The sequence below is a fragment of the Sorex araneus genome, chromosome 4, assembly GCF_027595985.1.
Source record: "Sorex araneus isolate mSorAra2 chromosome 4, mSorAra2.pri, whole genome shotgun sequence".
In the NCBI taxonomy this organism is placed as follows: Eukaryota; Metazoa; Chordata; class Mammalia; order Eulipotyphla; family Soricidae; genus Sorex; species Sorex araneus.
The window spans coordinates 6,252,586-6,272,285 of NC_073305.1; the positions used below are offsets into that span (position 1 = coordinate 6,252,586).

Consider the following 19,700-nt stretch of genomic DNA (forward strand, 5'->3'; position numbering starts at 1 on the left):
GCTTCCCATGGTGTATTCATATGCTAAATCCAGTAACAAGCTGGATTCTATTCCCCTGACCCTGAAAGAGTCTCCAGTGTGACATCATTGGGAGGGCCGGAGTCGAGTGAGACTTCTAAGATCTCAGGGAAAGGACGAATGGAGAGGTTACTGAGCCCGCCCGAGAAATCGGTGATTAACAGGATTTTTCGTGATTCGTGATACACACACACAGAGGCTCAACCTTTAACATCATGTTACTAATCTCTTAAGAAGGGCTTAATGGCTGCTGTGTGAAATACAACGATCTTCACTTTCCTCTAAGAAAACTTTTTGGACCATTCTTAGTGGATTATTCATAAGCAATACAAAACAAATTACTTCAGTTCTGCTTTGGGGGCCGGGTTTGGGGCTTGGGATGGAAACATTTGAAACATGGTGGTGGGAAGGCGTAACGGTGGTGGGGCTGGTGTCTGAATACTGAATGTAGTCAAATACTGTGAACTACTTTATAAAAATAAAATTAAATTAAAAAAAATATTTATTGCCTGCACTCCTTAAGCTCTTCCAAAATATCGAAGAATCCTTCCTAACACCTTCTATGAAGCTAATATTACACTAATCCCCAAAGCAGACAGAGACACTTTCAGAAAAATAAAAAAAACTTTCAGGACAATCTCCCTGATGAACACCAATGCAAAACAGTCCTTAGCAAAATCTTAGCAAGCGGAATCCAACAACATATCCAAAAACTCATATGCCAGGATCAAGTGGGATTCATCCCAGGGCTGCAAGGATGTTCAACAGACGCAAGTCAACTACTATACTTCCCTAATTTACCACAGAGGTAAAAGATAAAAATCGTATGATCAGATCACTTGAAGCACAGAAAGCTTTTGACAAGACCCAACAGCGTTCTCTAATGAGCCCAGAGCTAATACGAAAATCTGAATATAAGACTCTCCGCCTTAACGGGGGGAAAGCTGAAAGCATTCCCTCTGAGGGTGCTCTTGGGAAGGTGGGAGGCACTGGCCCCTCCCACCGCCGAGATGTGATCCCGGGGGCCGCACACATGTGCGGCCTCTCCGCAGCTGCACAAGCGTGAATCCAGACCCAGCAAAACCTCTTTCAGCATGGGCAACTCCTCGCAGAATGTCTCCAACCTGAGAACTAAGCCTCGGCCCCGTGCCCGCCCAAGAGGGGAAAGGTATTTCTCTCTCTCTCTCTCTCTCTCTCTCTCTCTCTCTCTCTCTCTCTCTCTCTCTCTCTCTCTCTCTCTCTCTCTCTCGCCTCTTACTCTCTGGGGATGAAGGGCGCAGTGGCTGCCATATTAAGACGACCACAGATTGGGTTTTCAAGCCTGCAATTATCTAATATCTGGATGAAATCTCCCTGGACTTCTTGTTAAAGTACAGAAATTCAAAACCGCGCGGGTACTCCTAACAACAATAGTGAGGTTTGTGTTGAAATATTGAATGTAACCAAAGTAAACAGAATGTAAAATGAAACTTATCAGTTACAAGGTAGGGGGTGGGGGGGCGGGATGGGAGGTGTACTGTATGGGTTTTTTTTTTTTTTTGGTGGTGGTATATGGGCACTGGTGAAGGGATGGTTGTTTCAGCATTGTATAACTGAGACCTAAGCCTGAAAGCATTGTAATCTTCCACACGGTGATTTAATGAAATAAAATTTAAAAAAAAAATTAAAAAAAAAAAAAAGCATTCCCTCTGAGACCAGGTACCGGCAAGGGTGTCCAGTGTCCACTCCCTTCAAGATCGTGTTAGAAGTCCTGGTGCCAGTAGTCAGGCAAGAAAAACGAATCAGAAGGACCCAAACTGGCAAAGAAGACGTGAAACCCTCATTACCTGCAGGGGATGTGAACACGCAGAGTCCACAGGAGGACTCACGGCCGCCTCTCCCGGAAGGGGCATCAAACGCGGCCCCACAGCCACGCCACCAGGTTCCGCGCCAGCCTGTTTCCACTCAGGGCGCCCCAGAGGGGGGCGGGTGGGAGCCCTCCCCGCCCCAAGGGACCCAGCCCCGGCAGCCGACCTCCACTACCCAACGGCCGCCACGCTCCAGGCCGCTCCCCACACGCTGGGGCCGAGGCTCACATGTGAGTGACCATATTCCTGGACCCACACATCATAAGACACCCCCGGCCCATCCTCCGTAATCGCCACAGCTGATGGGGCTCCGACAGCAGGCAGCAGACCATAGAGGGAAACACATAGATGTGCACGTATACATACTTTCAGACACATATGCCAGAGCCCACATCACCCAAACTTTAACAACACGTTAGTGACATCCTACAGAATGTCTTACTGGCTCCTGCCAAAACAGAACACTCTCTACACTGCTTCCTACATGGACACGTCTTTGTAAGCACGTTCAGCAGTTCCTCATAACAGACAATACAAGATACATTCTTTCGGTTGTGTTTTGGGACAGGGATTGGGGTTTGGGATGGAAACATCCTGAACTTGGTGGTGGGAAGGTGTAGGGGTGGTGAGATTGGTGTTTGAATAGTCAATGTAATCAAATATTGTGAACTAACTGATAAAACAAAAAAATTTTTTAAAAAAAGAATAGAATAAAGGGGCACACACAGGTGGCACTAACCAATCAGCTTACAGGTGAGTTAGGGAGATAATCAGGGTACTTAAACACTTCCCCATAGTCGCTGGGGGTTGTACCCGGACCATTTCCCTGTTGTGTGCAGCCCTGGTCAGTCAGTCTGGAACTGTCTGTCTGTCTCTCATTTTCTCTTTCTCTGTCTCTGACTCTGTCTCTCTCCTTCCCTCCCTCCCTCCCTCTCTCTCTGTAATGAATCTCTTTCATAAAATCTTTGAGAATCTAAGAAAAAAAAGAGTCCACAAATAAGCTCCTAGAAACAAGAAACCCATTTAGCAAAGTAGCCGGCTACAAAGTCAATACACAAAAATCAGTCGCATTCTTATATACAAAGAATCAGAGGAGAAAGAGAGCAGCCCATCTCACTTAAAACAGCGTCCCAGAACATCAAGTACCTAGAGTCAGTAGAATGGAAACTTTAAATCACTGAAGAAAGTGACAGAAGACCTAGCAAATGGACAAAATATCCACACTCATGGACGGGAAGACTTGATATTGCCAAAACGACCCTCCCCCCTAAGTTATTACATCAAGCAAACGCAATCCCCGCTCAGATTCAGACACATGCTTCAAGGACCTAGAACAGTCAGTAATAACGTTTTTGTGGAATCAGAAGAGATCAGGAATAGTCAAAGCCAGGCTGCAAAATAAGAAACTGGGAGGCATCCCCTCCCCTAACTTGCTCTCTTAGGCCATAGTGACACACAGGCTGGCGCTGGACTGGGACCCTCGGACCCAGGGGGCAGAATCGACACCCCAGACAAATTCCCGGAGAGAAAAAGTTAATGTTTGAGAAAGGAGCTGAGAACACAAAGTGGAGTAAATCTGGCCTCCCCCACGAACGGGGCCGGGAGACGTGGGTAAACCACAGACGAAACTGAAGCCAGATCCGTACCTCACGCCTTCCAGAGAAATCAAAGCAGCTCAAAGACCTTGAGGTCAGACCCCAAACTCTAGGATACACTGAGGAATGTATAGGAAATCACTGCACGCTTTGGGCCTCAAATGGAGTCTTTTTTTTTTTTTGCTTTTTGGGTCACACCTGGCGATGCACAGGGGTTCCTCCTGGCTCTGCACTCAGGAATTACTCCTGGCGGTGCTCAGGGGACCATATGGGATGCTGGGATTTGAACCCGGGTCGGCCGCGTGCAAGGCAAACACCCTACTCGCTGTGCTATTGCTCCAGCCCCTCAAATGGAGTCTTCAGCGACATGACAGCACCAGCAAAGGCAACGGGCTTAAACTAATGGGACTAAATCAACTCACAGAGTTTCTGCACGGCAAAAGCTAACAGACAGGTAACCGAAAGGGGGAAAATATTTGCATTCACTGCATCAGAGGAAGTTTATATAAAGTACTCACAAAGGTCAGCGAGAAAAAAAATGCAAAAACCCTATATCCAAAAAAGGGGAGAGGAAATGAACAGACTCTTCTCAGATGTGGGTGGCCAGCAGCAGGCGCTGAAAAAACTGCTCAGTGTCCCCTCGCTGGAGAAGCCACACGCGAGGAGGCTGTCAGAGTGGAGCCCCCGTGGGGGCGGGCTGCGGTGAAGGGGCCGGTGAGAGCGTCGCCGGCTCGGCCTGTGGCAAAGCGCAGCGGCGTCTGGGGAAACTGAGACTCCAGCTGCCAGCAGGCCCGGGGAGTCAGAGTTTGGGTTCCCGCCCCGACAGGAAAAACGTTCTCACTGCCGCACCCAGGAACGGCCTCGGCGCCCGAAGGCGGATGACGGGGCTGCGGATGTGTGGGACACACGCGTGACGGGACACACGCGTGACGGGACACCGTGGCGTGGAAGGAGCCGTGGAAGCGAGCACCCAGCTGCGACAGGGCGCGGTGGAGGAGGACAGGCCCGGGGGCGCCTCACACAGCTGCGTCCTGCAGAACACCCGCTGGAGCAAGGGGCGCCCCGCCCCGCCCCGCCCCGCCCTGCCGCCAAGACAGAGGCGGACAGAGAAGGGGAGACACGGGGGAAGAAAGAGCCGAGGAAGGAGAGGAGAGAACGGGGTGCAGGGGCCCTGGGGGCGTGCCACAGGCCTACACACAACCCAGGGAACACGGGACCCAAACTTCAGCGACCAAATGTGCCGGCCGGGGGGGGGGGGGGGCGGGGAGGAAGCTGGAGCGCTGGTGGGGGGCGGCTGACAGGGTGGGGACGGGGCCACGGCATGCAGCGAAAACTCACATGGAGTGACCCCTGTGCATTGCCGGGGGGGGGGGTGACTCGAAAAGCAAAATAAATAAATAAAACCCAACTGTCAATGACTCAGTATAAACTTTAGTTTATACTAAAACTAGGAGACTCTAAAAGGGCAAACAACGACCAATCTGGGCGAAGAGACACCCGGGAAACTCCCAGGCCCAGAGCTGCAGGAGGGGCCAGGAGGGGAGGGTCGCCCAGAAGGCTCCGAGGCGGCAGGCAGAGCGACCACAGCGCCACTCGCGGCGGAACCCAGGCCCCTTCCCCGGCTGCGGGAGCACCGCTGTGAGATGCAACGATTTCCACCGGTTTTCTTTCACGGAACCATTTTTTGATAATTTCATATGCTGTTTTGTCGTAATAAGCAATATAAAAAATAAACTACTTTGTGCCTGGTAAGAGGGCAGGCTTGGGGTGGGGCGGGGAACTGGGGACAGTGGCAGTGGGACTGGTATGGAAACACCGAATGCCAGAAACAGCTGTGTCCCGAACAGCGACAAAAACACAGACAAGGGGGCTGGAGCGAGAGCACAGCGGGTAGGGCAGTTGCCTTGCACACGGCCGACCCGGGCTCGATTCCCATCATCCCATAGGGTCCCCCGAGCACCGCCCGAGTCATTCCTGAGTGCAGAGCCAGGAGTAACCCCTGAGCATTGCATCCCATAGGGTCCCCCGAGCACCGCCAGGAGTCATTCCTGAGTGCAGAGCCAGGAGTAACCCCTTGAGCATTGCCGGGTGTGACCCAAAAAGCAAAAATAAATAAATAAATAAAATGCCATGAGATACAATAATCTTCACTTTCTTCTAAAGAAACATTTTTTGACCATACTGTTAGCAGATTATTGTTTCTTGGGCCTGCTATGGGGGCAGGCTTAAGGGGTGGCTGGGAAAACTGGAGACAATGGTGAAGGGAAGGTGTGGGGTGGGATTGGTGCTGAATACTGAGTGACTGGAGGCCGGAGGGACAGCACAGCGGGGAGGGCGTTTGCCAGCATCCCAGCATCCCACATGGTCCCCCGGGCACCACCAGGGGTAATTCCCGAGTGCAGAGCCAGGAGTGACCCCTGTGCTTCACCGGGTGTGACCCAAAAATAAAAAAAAAAAAAAAATTATTGAGTGCCTGTAACAAATCATCACAAACAACTTTGCAGACCAGTGTTTATACAAAGTGTAAGAACAAAACAAAAACATATATATATATATATATTTTATAAATGCCATAGAATATGTACACGTTTCAGTGGAAACAAACAAAAATCTGAGAGGGCTGGAGCACTGTCCAATGGGCGGGGCACTTGCCTTTCTCACAGCTGACCGGGTTCAAGCCCCGGCACCCATCAGGAATGATCCCTGAGCACAGAGTCAGGAGTGAGCCCTGAGCACTGTCAGGTGTGGCCGAAAAACAAAACAAAACAAAGAAGAGCCGAGGAGGGAAGCGTGGCGGGCCACACGGCACTGGGCGCGGCTGCCAAGCGCTCTCTGCCCCGACACTACACGCAGACAGTGGCCCGACTCACTCCGGGCACCAGCGTCCCTCCGCGGGCGGGCACGAGGACTGCCAGGCTCGCTTTCCTGCGGGTAGAAATCACTCCAGCGCTACGGCTCCCGGGAGCAGCCACCTCGCCCCTGTCCCTGGACAGGCGTCGGGCAGCTCCCTCATAACAGACAATGGTCACAACCCTGACGAGGGTGCCCCAAAGGGCAGGGCAGAGACCCCGCCGAGCGGGAGGAAGGCGCCCGAAACTCTGTGATCGCCAAGCCGGCAGCTCTTCAGACCCCGGCGCTGCCCTTGCATCGGACCCACCCGGTTCAAGTCCCTGATACAACACAGGGCTCCCCCAACATTGCCAGGGGTCTCTGCACCGCTGGGTGGCCCCGAGCCCCAAACACAAACCTCCGAGCTTGCATTTCCTTTAGCAATTCAACCTTTACAACAGCCCACAAGAAAGGGAGAGGGGCTGGAGAGATAGCACAGCGGGTAGGGCGTTTGCCTTGCACGCGGCCGACCCGGGTTCAAATCCCAGCATCCCATAGGGTCCCCTGAGCATGGCCAGGGGTAATTCCTGAGTGCAGAGCCAGGAGTAACCCCTGTGCATCGCCAGGTGTGACCCAAAAAGCAAAAAAAAAAAAAAAAAAGAAAGAAAGAAAGGGAGAGAGTCTCAGCACATCTAAAGGGCTAAAAACAAGACGGTATTCGCTGAACGCTCTCTAGTGAGTTTCAGCGGCGCAAGGAAGCTGTCGCAGTTCTTTCATCCAATCACAGTGAGATACACAGTTACAAAGTTGTTGACACTTGGGTTTCGGTCTCTGTTCCAACACCGGCCCGATTCCCAGCACCAAGCCTGGGGCCCCGCGCCTGAGTCAGACAAACCACTTCCCGCCCGATCCACGGCACCGGCCCGGGCCAGGAACTGTGCCCGCGGCTGACCCGTGCCACAGGCCGGCTAGGAGCAGGTGGGCGGCGGCCGGCGCCACTGACCCGCAGACGCGCCCCCAGCCCCCACTGCCCAGGAACCCGCGGGCCGAGACCCCGGGGCCGCGAGGGGACGGGTCGGTGAAGGGTCGGGAGGAAAACGGAACGCTGCCCCCAGCAGAGACGGAGCCCACCGCCCCGGACCAGACCTCGCCGGTGCCTGGGTGCCCGGGTGCCCGGGATCGGTGCCTGGGGCTGTCCCGTCGGGAAAGGCGCGCTGGGGAGGGCGGGGACAGGCCCAGAGGGCGGGGACAGGCCCAGGTAGGGGGACAGGGGGCAGGGGGCAGAGCCAGCTGGGGAGGAGGGGAGGGGTCAGGCGCAGAGAGGAGGCCAGGGGACAGGCCCAGCCAGGGCAGGAGGGGCCAGGCGAGGAAGGGGGCAGGGGACATGCGCAGCTAGGGACGGAGGGGACAGGCCCGGCGAGGGGCGAGGGGCGAGGGGACAGGCCAGCCGGGCAGCCGGGAGGCGCGCCCAGGGGTGGCGGCCGGACCCCGGGCCCGCGGCCGCAGCTCTGGGGGCCGGGGGCGGCGGTCACCGCGGCGGCCGCTCCGTGCGCGTCCCCGGGCGCGACAACGGCTGGCCGGGCCGCGGCCCTTCCGGGCGGCCGGCGCGGGCGCCCCCCGGCCCCGGGGCGCTCACCTTCATCACCGCCAGGCCCGGCGGCCACCGAGGCTCGGCGACCGAGTCCATGGCCCCTCCCGGCGGGCTCGGCCAGCCGGCGGCCTCCCGCGCTCCGCGGCCACTCGAAAATCCCCGCGCTGCTCGCGCGCGTCATCCGCCCGCGCCGCGGCCGCGCCCCGCGCCGAGCATGCCGGGAGTCGTAGTCCGCGCCCGAGGCCGCCGCTCTGCGCCTGCGCGCGCCGCCCCGCGCTTCCCCGCGGGCCGAGGCCCAGGGACGGCGGGAGGGGGCGGGACCCGGGAGAAGGCGATCCCCGTGCAGTGCTCGGATGAGACGGCGGGAATCAAAGCTCCGCGAGCCTTGCCCCGCTCCGGGCCGTCTCTGAGCGAGGGTCCCCCGTCCCGGGAGGCGCAGGGGGAACCCGTGTGCCGTTGTCGCTTAGCACACAAGCTCCTGCCAAAAGCGGGAATAGTTTCTCCCGGGTTCCACAAACGGAAGCCTTAACAATAAAAAATTAAATTAAGTTAAACGAAACTTTTGATTTAAAGTCACTTCTCTTCTTCGGAGCAGCTAGTTCGGGTGACGTTTGCCCACGCGGGTTTCCGAGCACGGGTGGGTCTTTAGCGCAGGTGACTGCATTCAACGCGCACTGCGGGCCTGGCACCACCCCGGTGGTGGGGTAGTGGGGTAATGCCGAGAGACTTCCCCTGAAGGCCTCACCAGCACATCTGCATACTCACCCCTGCCTGGCACCCCACTCCCTGCCCCCTCTCTGCACAGACGGGTTCTGAGTACTTGTGGGTGGCGGGACCTTGAGTTTCCCACAGCTCCCCCCAGTGTCCCACGGGGACATCTCTTGCCGTCTAAGGCCCAGCGTGCTGAAGGTGGCGTCCCTCTGTGTCTCTCGACCTGAGCCCGGGTGGTCCCCGGGGGCCTTTCCCAGACTGCGCCCCCCCGACTGGGCAATCGTCCTGCTACCAACTGCGGTGAGACAAAGAGCAACCGTGTGCGCCCTGGCGTCCTATGGCCCTGGGGCAGGCCTACCCCAGACCCAGGTGGCCAGAGCCGTTACCAGGCACCTCGGGGGAGCGGGCGGCCAGGCGGAACCACCAATGCCCCTGGGAGCAGAGAAGCCAAGGGCCGGGTCAGGGTCAGCACATCTTGCGGTCAGCTCCAGTCTCCGAGGCTCCCGGAAGCTGCCGCCGGAGGGTGGAGGAGTGGGGGCGGGAGGGTTCGTCTCTGCCAATTAGAGCGACAGGCGACAGACCCCAGGCTGGGGGTGAGGAAGTGGGGCCGGGTGGCCCAGCTCTGGATGCTGAGACAGGGAAGGGGAGTGAGGGGTGGGGAGAGGCCAGGGAGGAGGCTGGCCAGGACCCACCTGAGCAGGGCCGGCATTCCTGATACTGGCTGCAGGCAAGGTCATTCGGTTTTGTGTTTGTTTGTTCATTTTCATTTTGGTTCTGGTTTGGTTTGGGGCCACTCCCGATGGTTACTCGTTGCTCCTGGCAGTGCTCGGGGCCTGGGCAGCCGGGGACCAAGCCCGGGAGCTCTGTGCAAGGTGCGCACCCTGCCAGTAAGGACCCAAGCAGTGACCACTGGTGGCGTCACCTGGGCTGGAGCCAGGAGGGGGTCTGGTCCGTGCCTGAGCTGGAGGCCACACTCCCCTCCCCAGACACAGCCACTCATGACCTTCCTCCCGGACGGGCACAAGGGGCTCCCGTGCACCCCACACGGACCATGGTGGCAATGGCTGACAGATGTCACTAGCCAGGCTGGGGTGGGCATCCATGATGCCGTGGGTCCAGATCTCGACTCCTCCTGGCCAGTGCTCAGACCACGATCCCCAGTCTGTCCCCCGAGTGAGGAATTGGGGGCGGGGAGAGCCAGGCCACCAGGTGGGCAGTGTTCGGGACGCTGGACCGGATCCGATCCCCACGCCGTGTCTCTGCTGTTCACGGGGGCAAATGTAGCCCTTGCCAAAATCGGGGACACAGAATCGAATCAAGCTTTCGGGATCCCAGCCAGAGAGCCCCACTCAAAGCAGGAACGCCAGACCCCGAAAACCAGAAAAATGGGCGGCGGCTTGTGGTCAGAGGCCCCGTTCCAGGACCGACGTGCAGCAGAGGGAGCCCTGCTCTGGCCTTGCTCCCGTCCTGATCCGAAGGAGGGGATGGGAACACATGTGACATTCATTTACTATGAATGAATAAGCGGCCGCAGCACTTAATAGTAAATGAATTAATGGAGGGGGCGGGCTTGGGGCATGCTCGCTGCTGTGTATCAGGGTGGTGCCATGAGTTGGCGAGTGATTTGGAAATGTTTTTAAAAGGTAAAGCAAATTTGGGAAAACTGAGTTGTTCCATCTAGGTGATGGCATCAGGGATAAATTTCACAGTCCACCCGCAAACCCCATCACCCCACATGCCATCCCGCAAATGGCCATGCGGGGGCAGTAGCATCCCACAGATGTGGGCTCCAGTTGTGAGAAAACTGTTGTGGACCTGGGCTAGGTCTGCAGGCGCTTCATTCCTGGCCTCTTTCAGTCCAGGTAACTGAGCTCCACTCCCCTGAGGGCCGCAGGGTGGGCCAGTCACCAGGAGGGTCTCAATGTTGATGTTTGACCTCAGCGGACTGGGGGCCCCGGAGGGTGGGGCCGTGGCAGTGCTCTGTGGGTGCTGTTCACCCCGATTTCTGGGAGGGAGATGGAGAGATGAGGACCTGACTCCTCCCGGGAGGATCTGACTCTCCCCTACTCTCAGACGTGACCGGAGGCTGGTTCCTCCTTGCCTCTGGTGGGGCAGGCGGCCTTTTCATGACGGGATCCCTGTCCTCCCCCTGTGACGGGGTCATGGCCAGCTCTTGGCTCGGGTGATGCTGTTTAATCAGAGACACCCCTCGGGAGAGCCCATGGCCTCTCTGCGGGGAGGGGAGCACTGGGGGGTGGAGCTGTGGAGAGAGAGCAGCTGTGTCCGTGGTCGGAGCGCCTGGATCCAGCCCTGCCTGAATCCCCGTATGTGTCCTTCTTTCCTTTCCGCTTACGCCAGGCTGGAGTTCCAGTCCTGACAACACATTTCTCAAGAGCAGGACGAGGGGCTAGAGCAGCAGCGTAGGGCGAAGACACCTGCCTTGCACGAGGCTGACAGGAGGGGATCAATTCCTGACACCACAGGCGGTCCCCTGAGCACTGAGCCAGGAGTAAGCCCTGAGCACTTCTGGTGGGTGTGAAAAATTTTTTTTCAAAACATAAAGAGCAGGATGAGAGGCAGGAAGAGTCGAAGTTGCTCCCAGCACTGGACTGAGCACAGGAACAGAGGAAGACAGTCAGGCAGCAGGGCCGCTGGCGTGTCCAGGCGGGGTCCGAGTGGAAGCAAGAGAGTGAGTGGGGGCTGGAGGCGGCCAGTGAGACAGGGTCCATGACCAGCCACGACCAGCGCCACCTCTGCGCACCTCAGCATCAGCCCTGGCTCAGCACCCACACACCTGCCCGCGAGGGCACCTGTCACCCCACGCAGGGACAGTACCGCCGGGCTCGGGGTGGACAGGCCTGGTGCCCTGCCACCAAGTCCTAGCCTTTTTGGGTCCCACCCGGCAATGCTCAGGGGTTACTCCTGGCTCTGCACTCAGGAATGACTCCTGGCGGTGCTCGGGGGACCCTATGGGATGCTGGGAATCGAACCCGGGTCGGCCGCGTGCAAGGCAAACGCCCTCCCCGCTGTGCTATCGCTCCAGCCCCAGTTGTTGGTCTTTTTTTAATTCAACTACTTAGAAAAATAGAAGGGAGACAGCGAGAGGAAGTGCAGGTGCGAGAGGACGCGGCTCTCCAGTTGGGGAGAGCGAGGAGAGACCCGGAGAGAAGCAGGTGAGGCCCATGCCCAAGGGAGAGCGAGGCTTGAGCAAACGGAGGTGGAGGCTGGGCCACGGCCACGGCCCAGCCGCCCCGAGAGACAGGCCAGGCCAGGCCCCTGTGATGCCGGGGACCCGCTGAGTCAAGTGCCCCCGCCCAGGCCCCCTTTAATTGACCCGAGCCCCAGCACCAACCCCGACGCTCTCCACAGGAGAAGGTGGGGCAGGCGAGGGGCGCCCGTGGCTGCAGCTTCTGTCCCCGGCACCCCCAGAGCTGGGCGCCTCGTCCCGGGAGAGACCAGGAAGCAGGTCAGCCGGAGGGAGGGAGGCCCCCGCTGCCCACCCGCTACCTGCTCTGCCTTGCCGAGGGCCGCTGTGGCCACGGAGGGTGCGGGAGTCCCTGTCGAGGGTTCGAGGCTGCCCTGCCCCATGCTCCTAAATGGGGCTCTCGAGAGCCGTGGCCAGGGAGCGGCCGGCTGCCAAGGCCGTCGTAGGGATGAGGGGGTCGGAGTGTGGCCAGGGACCTTGGCTCTTCCTCTCTGGTCCCGGGACTGGGGGCTCGTCCTGGTGCCCCGTGCCTCGGTTTCCCCCTCTGTAAAGTGAGTCTCTGGCCCTGTACTCACCAGCAGAGTGAAAGTGCAGGGTCACGACCCCTGTGGGTCACGATGCTGGGGGCCTCTCGGTGGTTCAGGGTGGGGCGGAGACGGCCCTAGGTGCTCGTCAGGGCCACGAGGCCCCCGACATATGGGTGCCGCGAGCCCCAGAGGCTGGACCCAAGTTGTTCCCTCTCACCTGAGGGCGGGGGCTGGGCAGACGCCAGCCCAGAGTCTGGCGCTGCTGGCAGGACCCCAGGAGGGAGCCACGTGAGAGTGTGTGAGTGTGTGTGTATGTGAGAGTGTGCGAGTGTGTGTTTCTGTGCATGTGTATGCATGTGCATGTGTATGTGGAATGTGCGAGTGTGCATGTGTGTGTGCACAAATGTGCAAGTATGTATGCGAGTGTGCGTGTGTGCACGTGTGTGTACGAGTGTGTGCATGTGTGTGAGTGAGCAAGTGTGTGCGAGTGTGTGTGCATGTGTGTGAGTGAGCGAGTGTGTGCGAGTGTGCATGTGCATGCGTGCATGTGTGAGTGTGTTTGCCCTTTGGTGTCTGGGCCACACCTGCACGTGCTCTGTGTAGTATGGACGTCGGACCCGGGGCTCCTGGGGACGGTGTGAGGGCGGCCAGGACACCTCTGGGCACCCATGATCTGCTGAGACAGGTTTGGGGGCGCGGGGAGGGGCCCCATCTCCTAGGTCTCGCTGGCCCAATTCCTGTCTTGTCTTGGGGCGTCCCCAGGCACCCACCGGGCAGTGCTCAGGGGCCATACAGAATGCCGGAGATCCAACCCAGGTCAGCCCCGTGACAGCCAAGAGCCCTCCCCTGCTGTGCTCTCCCCCCCCACAACCCTCCGGCCCCCTCTGGAGGCCCCTTGGCTGGGGCCGGGATGGGAGAGTGGGCCCAGCGGAGGGCATGTGGGATGGCGGGGTGGGGCGGTCCCTGCAGCTGCTCCGCAGGCTGGCATGCAGTGAACCGTGGGGCTGCCCGGCCCCCAGCCTGTGTGGCGTGTCTGTGGGCTGTTGGCGTGGGGTCCTTGGCCGGGCGGCTGTGGTTTGCGGTCAGGGGCCTTCCTGGCTCTGCCGGAAGTGCCGTCACGGGCCGTGCCCAGCTGCGGCTTTGCTGGGGGTCAGGACCCTGCCTTGAGGTGTTCAGGACCCACAGGCAGGCTGGGTCTGTCCCCTCGCATCCCCCCGTGAAGTCACAGCGCCGCAGTGCTCAGGGATCACTCCAGCTCTGCTCAGGGATCACTCCCGGCTCTGCTCAGGGATCACTCCTGCTCTGCTTGGGGATCACTCCTGCTGTGCTCAGGGATCACTCCTGTTCTGCTCGGGGATCACTCCTGCTCTGCTCAGGGATCACTCCCGGCTCTGCTCAGGGATCACTCCTGGATCTGCTCAGGGGTCACTCCTGGCAGTGAGACCACATGGGGTGTCTGGGATGGAACCTGGGCCAGCCGTGTGCAAAGCGAGCATGCCTCCCCCCTCCCCGCCCCCCTGCTACTGTAAGACGGCAGGGAAGGGGCTTCACTGGCCCAGGTCAGGACTGAGCAGGCCTGTCCATCCTGGGAGCCGTACCTGCAGCCCCGGAAGTGTGTGTGCCTGTCACGGGGGCAGCATCAGCCCCTGGTCATCAGACGAGTTTTATTTGTTGGGGGGGGGGGGTCCCCAGGCACCGTGCCGGGCCTCGCAGGCCGCCTCGACCAGGTGGCAAGGGACGCCGTGCTCTGGTCTGGCCCTGCAGGCCCACTCAGCAGGGCACTGAGCCCCGTGTGTGCTGCGACCCCCAGCCCCCCCCACAGTGTGAGCCGAGCCCTGGACGCGCCATGGCCTCTCTCATCCCCCCCACCCGTCCACGCGGCCCCCGTGTCACACACCCAGACGGCGGAGGAAGGTCGAGGCTTTATTTCACAGGCGGCTCCACGACAAACCAGCAGGCACCATCCGAGTGGGCCAGGGGCTGCGGCCAGGCGCTGTCGGGCCGGGCGGGGGGCCGGGCGGGGGACAGAGGGTGCCTGGAGGCGGGCACAGCGACCCCAGGGACCCTCACGGGGGTGACCAGCAGCTTCCTGGGGTGGTGACGGCCGGCGTGTTCCTGACACGGTGTGGGCGAAGGGAAGTGAAGGGGACGAAGGGGCCAGCCGCTCCCGAACCCGGGCCAGACGGAGCCCCGAGCCCCTCCCAGCCTGGTCCCCGCCGAAGGGCTCGGGAGCAGCTGGGGGAGGGGGGTCTGGGCACGGGGGCGGGGGAGGGGCACTCCCAGAGCATCCCAGGACGCCGCGTCCCTGCTCCCCACTCCTCCGGGCACCCAGGGAGCCCTGCCGGCTGCGAGGAGGGAGAAGGCCCCAGAGAACTCGGGCGGCGGCACACGGCGCCAGCATTACCTCTGCACAGCAGAAAACCAGCTAAGCCACCTCCACCCCCCCCAGCTCCCGCCCAAGCCCAGCAAGGCCCCCCCCAGGGCAGGGGCCCCCTGCTTCCTGCGTCGGGGGGGGGGGTGCCAGGAGAAACAGTCACGGGCTCAGGGGCGGAAACTCCGCGTGTGTGAGACCAGGGACAGACACCCCAGAATGAGGACCAAGACGGCGGCAGGCCTGAGGGTCCCTCCGCGGGCGCCCAGGCCCGGGCCCCAGGGGGCCGCGCTGGCAGCTGGGCCTGGGAGGGGGGCGGAGGGGCCCGCGGGCGGCCGCTGGGCCCCCCAGGCCAGTGCAAGTCTGGTCCCCAAGCTTGCACTTCCGAAGGCGCTTCGAGGTGAGATGATCGTTAGCAGGGAACGAGGCGGCCGCCACCCCCGCCCCAGCGCAGGGGAGGGGAGGGCAGGGGGCACAGGGCCCCCGCCCGCGAGCTGATTGATCAGATAAAGGTCTTCCGTGGCGCCTGGGCCCCGGGCCCCGAGACTAGGCCGGGAGTGAATTGTCTTTGGTCAGTTTCCGATGAACATCTCGCTGGCTCGTTCCCAGAACAGGCTGAGCGCGGTCACACGAGAGAGACAGAGCCAGACCTCGGCGTCGGTCCAGGGTTAAGAAAATAAATCACTTTGTGAAACAGAAAGAAGGAGAATGCCCGTTGTCAAGGAAGAGCCGAGTGCGGCCTCAGGTGCTGGTGGCCCCCCTGCACAGCCGGGGCCGTGGGGGGACGTCGAGAGCTGGCCCCTCCCCGCGCCCCCCCTCCCCGCGCGGTCCCGCCAAGGTGCGGAACTGGTTTCTACACTGAGCTATCTACTGGGTGGGTGCGAAGATCTGGTGGGTGGCATGGACTGCGGTTGAACGGTAGCCTTGAAAAGAAAAAGAACCGAGTTTCACACGGGAACCGTTACTCTCCAGCGTCGAAGCAAATACAGCGATATATAGTGGATTAACACAGGCAGAGGGCCGGGGCGCCCCGCTGAGGGCAGGCGTGGGGCCGGGCATGCAGAGTGCGGGGGGAGGAGGAGGGCAGGGGAGCGCCCCTCCACGGCCCTGCACCCCGGCTCGGACGGAGGGGGGGTTGGAGGCTTCCCACCGTGGAGGAATGCGGTGTGGACAGCAGGGGCTGAGTCTGGGCCGGGGCGGCGGGGTGTCTGCGTGTGTGCAGGGCAGGGAGTGGGCAGGGCGGGCAGGCTGGTGGGTGTGGGGGGGCCTAGCGCTGCAGGGCGGGCCACCCCCACGGGCTTGCTCTGCTGTGGGGGTCACAGAGAGCCTGTTGCACTAAGGGTGGCTTCAGGACATGGGCCAGGAGTGTCTCTGGGCTCGTGTCCAGCCCACGCGTGGTGGTTGGTGCTTGGGGGGGACCCGGGCCAGACAGCGGGGCGAGGCTCACGCTCACGGCCCCCTCCTGCCCAGCGGCCGGGAGCCGAGGGGTGGTTCTGAGCAAAACAAGGCAAGTTTGCGGGGAGGCGGGGAGGGAACGGTTGGGCTCCGTCCCCCACCTCTGCAGCCCCCTGGGGTGTAGTTACCTTTGAAGAGAGGCCAGGCCGGGAGGGGCGGCGGGGGTCCCTGCATGAGATGGTGCGTACTCCTGACTAGAGCCCCCCGAGGCTGGAGAAGGCCGGGTGGGAGGTGGGGGTGACAGACTGTCTCACCGAGGGAGGGCGGGGCCCCTGCGTGCATGTGATGGCGTGGGGACCCCGACTCCGGAAAGGGCCCCCAGGCCTTGGGAGAGAGGAACGGGTGATGCTGGCAGGAGTCGGGGTGCCCTGGGGTGAGTGGGAGGAGGGCAAGGAGACGCGGTCCCCTGAGAATCGGGCCCACCGGGCTCCGAACAGCCAAGAGGTCCCACTAGGAACGGGGCGAGGAGGGTCCCCGACCCCGCTCCCAACCCCGCACGGCCCTCCCCGGCTCCAGCTGAGCCAGAGGCGGAGCGGACTGGGCAGGGGGGAGGGGCAGCCCCGGGCGGCCCCCTCTGAGCGGAGCTCACGGGGCTCCCACACGCCGTGTTGGGGGTCGCCCACGGTGACTCGGAGGGCCAGTGTGTGTGACTGAGGACTCGGGTCCGGCACAGAAGACTGAGTAGAAAGAGGAAACCCAAAAGTGAAGGTTCAAAAAGGGGCAGAAGTTGGACGTCTGCAGGTGGCACGGAGCACTTCCCAGCGAGTCCCCGGCCCTGCCCGCACTGCCCATTCCCCGCCCTGCACCACTGTCTCCCCTTCAGCCACCAGCCGGAGGCTGCGGCCAGGGCCGGGGTCCGAGTGGATGGGCCAGTGTCTGGGGGAGGGTGTGGAGAGGGACACCCCCGCGCCCCCCTTCCTTCCGGGGTGACTGTTCGGGAAGGCCACGGCTTGTGGAGACGGCGGGGTCGCCGCCGCGTGGTTCTGCGGGGAGTGGACTATTGCTTCACTCGCAGCGACCGTGCGCCCGGGCAGCCGACCACAAGAGTCCCTGCAAGTCCCGCCAAGTCACTGGGCGGGAGATGCCTGGTGGCGGGGTCTGAGGTAAATCTAAGTTTCATAAAAAGAAAAAGGAGATTCCTATGTACATTTAGTACGCGCGCATCCAGGCCTAGTATATGTATAGAGATGCATAAATATATATATACACACACACACACACACCTACTGACCTGCCCGCACACACACACGGCACAGGGGCACACACACGGGCACGGGCGTGCACGCACACGGCACGCATGTGCACAGTGGACACACATGCGTGCGCACACCGGTGTATGCATGGGCACGTGTGCACACACGGCGCGCACACACACACGTGAGTACACGTGGGCACACACGCGCGCGCACACCACACATGTGCACGGTGCACACACGCTTGCACACACGCGCGGACTCGTGGCAGGCACGCGTGCGCACGCGCGCGCGGAGGGGTCGGCAGAGGCGCTTCCCGGTGCGGTGCGCAGGGCCCACGCGCGGCCCCGCCGCCGCCGCCGCCGCCCCAGGGGCCGGGACCCCGCGGGCAGGGCCTGCCACCGCCCCGCCCGGCCGCGCGTCACATGGTGCCCGACTTGTCCGCGGCGCTGTGGGGGAAGAGCTTCTCGGTGGGCGTCACGGCGGGGCTGCCCACGCCCGAGCTGCTGGAGCTGCTGGAGCGGTGCTGCACGGCGGGCCGCGCGGGGCGCACCGGGGGCGGCCGCAGCTGCGCGCCCGCCAGCCGCGCCGACAGCGCGGGCTTGAACGTGGTCATCATCTCGGTGGACGCGCTGCCGCTGCGCCGCAGGGCCGCGTCGGGGTCCCGGATGACGATGGTGTGCAGCGGGCTGCCCGGCTCCGAGCCCGCCGGCCCCGGCGGGTGCTTCAGCGGCTCCAGCGTGTCGAGCACCACGTCGGGCGCCTGCTTGGCCGTGTTCTGCCGCTCCAGCTCCCGCAGCTCGTGCAGCGCCGTGCTCATGGTCTTCTCGATGTCCTGGGGACAGAGCGGGCCATCAGCCGGGCGCGGGGTAGAGACGGCCAACCCGCCCGCCCCACCGCCAGCCAGTGGACCCGGCTCAGCCCTGGCCCTGCCACTTCCTCCCCGAGGGCCTCCGGGAGGGCACCTGCCTCCCCGAGCCTGGGGTCTTCCTTTGGAAAGGCCGGAGGGTGGCAATCCCCCAGACAGACGGGCATAGACAGTGGCTGTGACCGGCCTGGCCTGGCCCCGGGACCCCCCAGCAGGTACCGACAGGCGGAGACTAGGGCAGCGGCCAGCAAGACAGCAAGGCAGGCAGGGTGTTTGCCTTGCACGCGGCTGACCCGGGTTCGATTCCCAGCATCGAACAGGAGTAATTCCTGCATGCAGAGCCAGGAGTGACCCCTAAGCATCGCCGGGTGTGACCCAAAAAGAAAGAAAAAAAAAGACAGCACAGCCTGTCGGAGGCTTTTCCAGAGCCCCCGGGGGCGGGCCTGCGCCAGGCTGGACGGGCAGAGGCGGCCCTGCTCACCCCCCACAGCAGGGCTGGGTGCTGGACGCCAGGTGTCGTCCCCAAGGTCACACCCAGGCAGTCCAGCCCCCACTCCTAACCACGACTGCTTGTGAAAAGTCCTCGATGCTGGAAAACTGTGAAGGGCATCTGGGAAGGTCCATGCAGGTGCAGACCCCACAGCAGGGGGCGCTGTGCGGGTGCTAAACCACAGCAGAGGGCGCCGTGCAGTTCCTTATACCCACAGCAGAGGGCGCCGTGCAGGTCCTTACACCCACAGCAGGAGGCGCCATGCAGGTCCTTACACCCACAGCAGGGGGCGCTGTGCAGTTCCTTACACCCACAGCAGGAGGCGCTATGCAGTTCCTTACACCCACAGCAGGAGGCGCCATGCAGGTCCTTACACCCACAGCAGGGGGCGCCGTGCACCCTCTGAGGGCGGCTCAAACCCACTTCCTCACCAGCTTGTCAAGAGAGGAGGTGCTGAGCCTGGTCACCTCCTGCCTGCAGGGGCCACTGTCCTGCCACGGCCGGGAGCCCGGGCTTTTGCTGGCCTCGCTGGCCTTGGGCAGGAGCTGGCGGGCCGGCTAGGGGCTCATCATCGTCCCGTGGGTGCTTTTCTCCCTCTGTCTGGCTGGGAGGTGGGGGGCCGGCCAGGGAGGGGTGCCGCTGGCTTCGGTCGTGTCCCACCCCTGCCTTCCACACCCTGTGCTGAAGCCTGCCCCCCCCCCACTCGGGCACAATCCTGCGAGCACTGACAGGTACAGTCCCGCCACCCAGTGACATTGTCCAGCCCCCGCTGGCCTGGCCAGAAAGACAGAAAGCCCAGGAAAGCGTGGCAACGCTTTAGGCGGGAGCCTGGCGTTTGCCTCCAGAGCAGGGGTGGGGCGGGGCCATGGTAGGGGCGGTTTCCTTCCCTTCCGAGGGTGGGGGTCCTAAAGGGCATCTGGGGATCAGAGGGCTGCGGGCAGCTCCAATTAGTCCTTGGGGTCCCTGTACCACGGTCACCCCAGGAGACGGCGAAATCAAA

The 19,700-nt window shown here is 61.5% G+C and overlaps 2 protein-coding genes across 4 annotated transcripts in view; both read right to left on the reverse strand.

The window, feature by feature from the left end:
• The window catches only part of RAD18 (RAD18 E3 ubiquitin protein ligase), a 63,433-nt gene extending 55,359 nt beyond the window's left edge, over nt 1–8,074 (reverse strand). For both annotated transcript variants that reach the window (XM_055137061.1, XM_055137060.1), the window contains exon 1: nt 7,926–8,074. In XM_055137061.1, the coding sequence (XP_054993036.1) occupies nt 7,926–7,976 (51 nt within the window). In that variant the 5' untranslated portion in view covers nt 7,977–8,074. The remainder of the gene's footprint in view (nt 1–7,925) is intronic.
• Nucleotides 8,075–14,233: 6,159 nt separating this feature from the next.
• The window catches only part of SRGAP3 (SLIT-ROBO Rho GTPase activating protein 3), a 134,558-nt gene continuing 129,091 nt past the window's right edge, over nt 14,234–19,700 (reverse strand). For both annotated transcript variants that reach the window (XM_055136294.1, XM_055136295.1), the window contains exon 22: nt 14,234–18,177. In XM_055136294.1, coding sequence (XP_054992269.1) covers nt 17,764–18,177 — 414 coding nt within the window. In that variant the 3' untranslated portion in view covers nt 14,234–17,763. The remainder of the gene's footprint in view (nt 18,178–19,700) is intronic.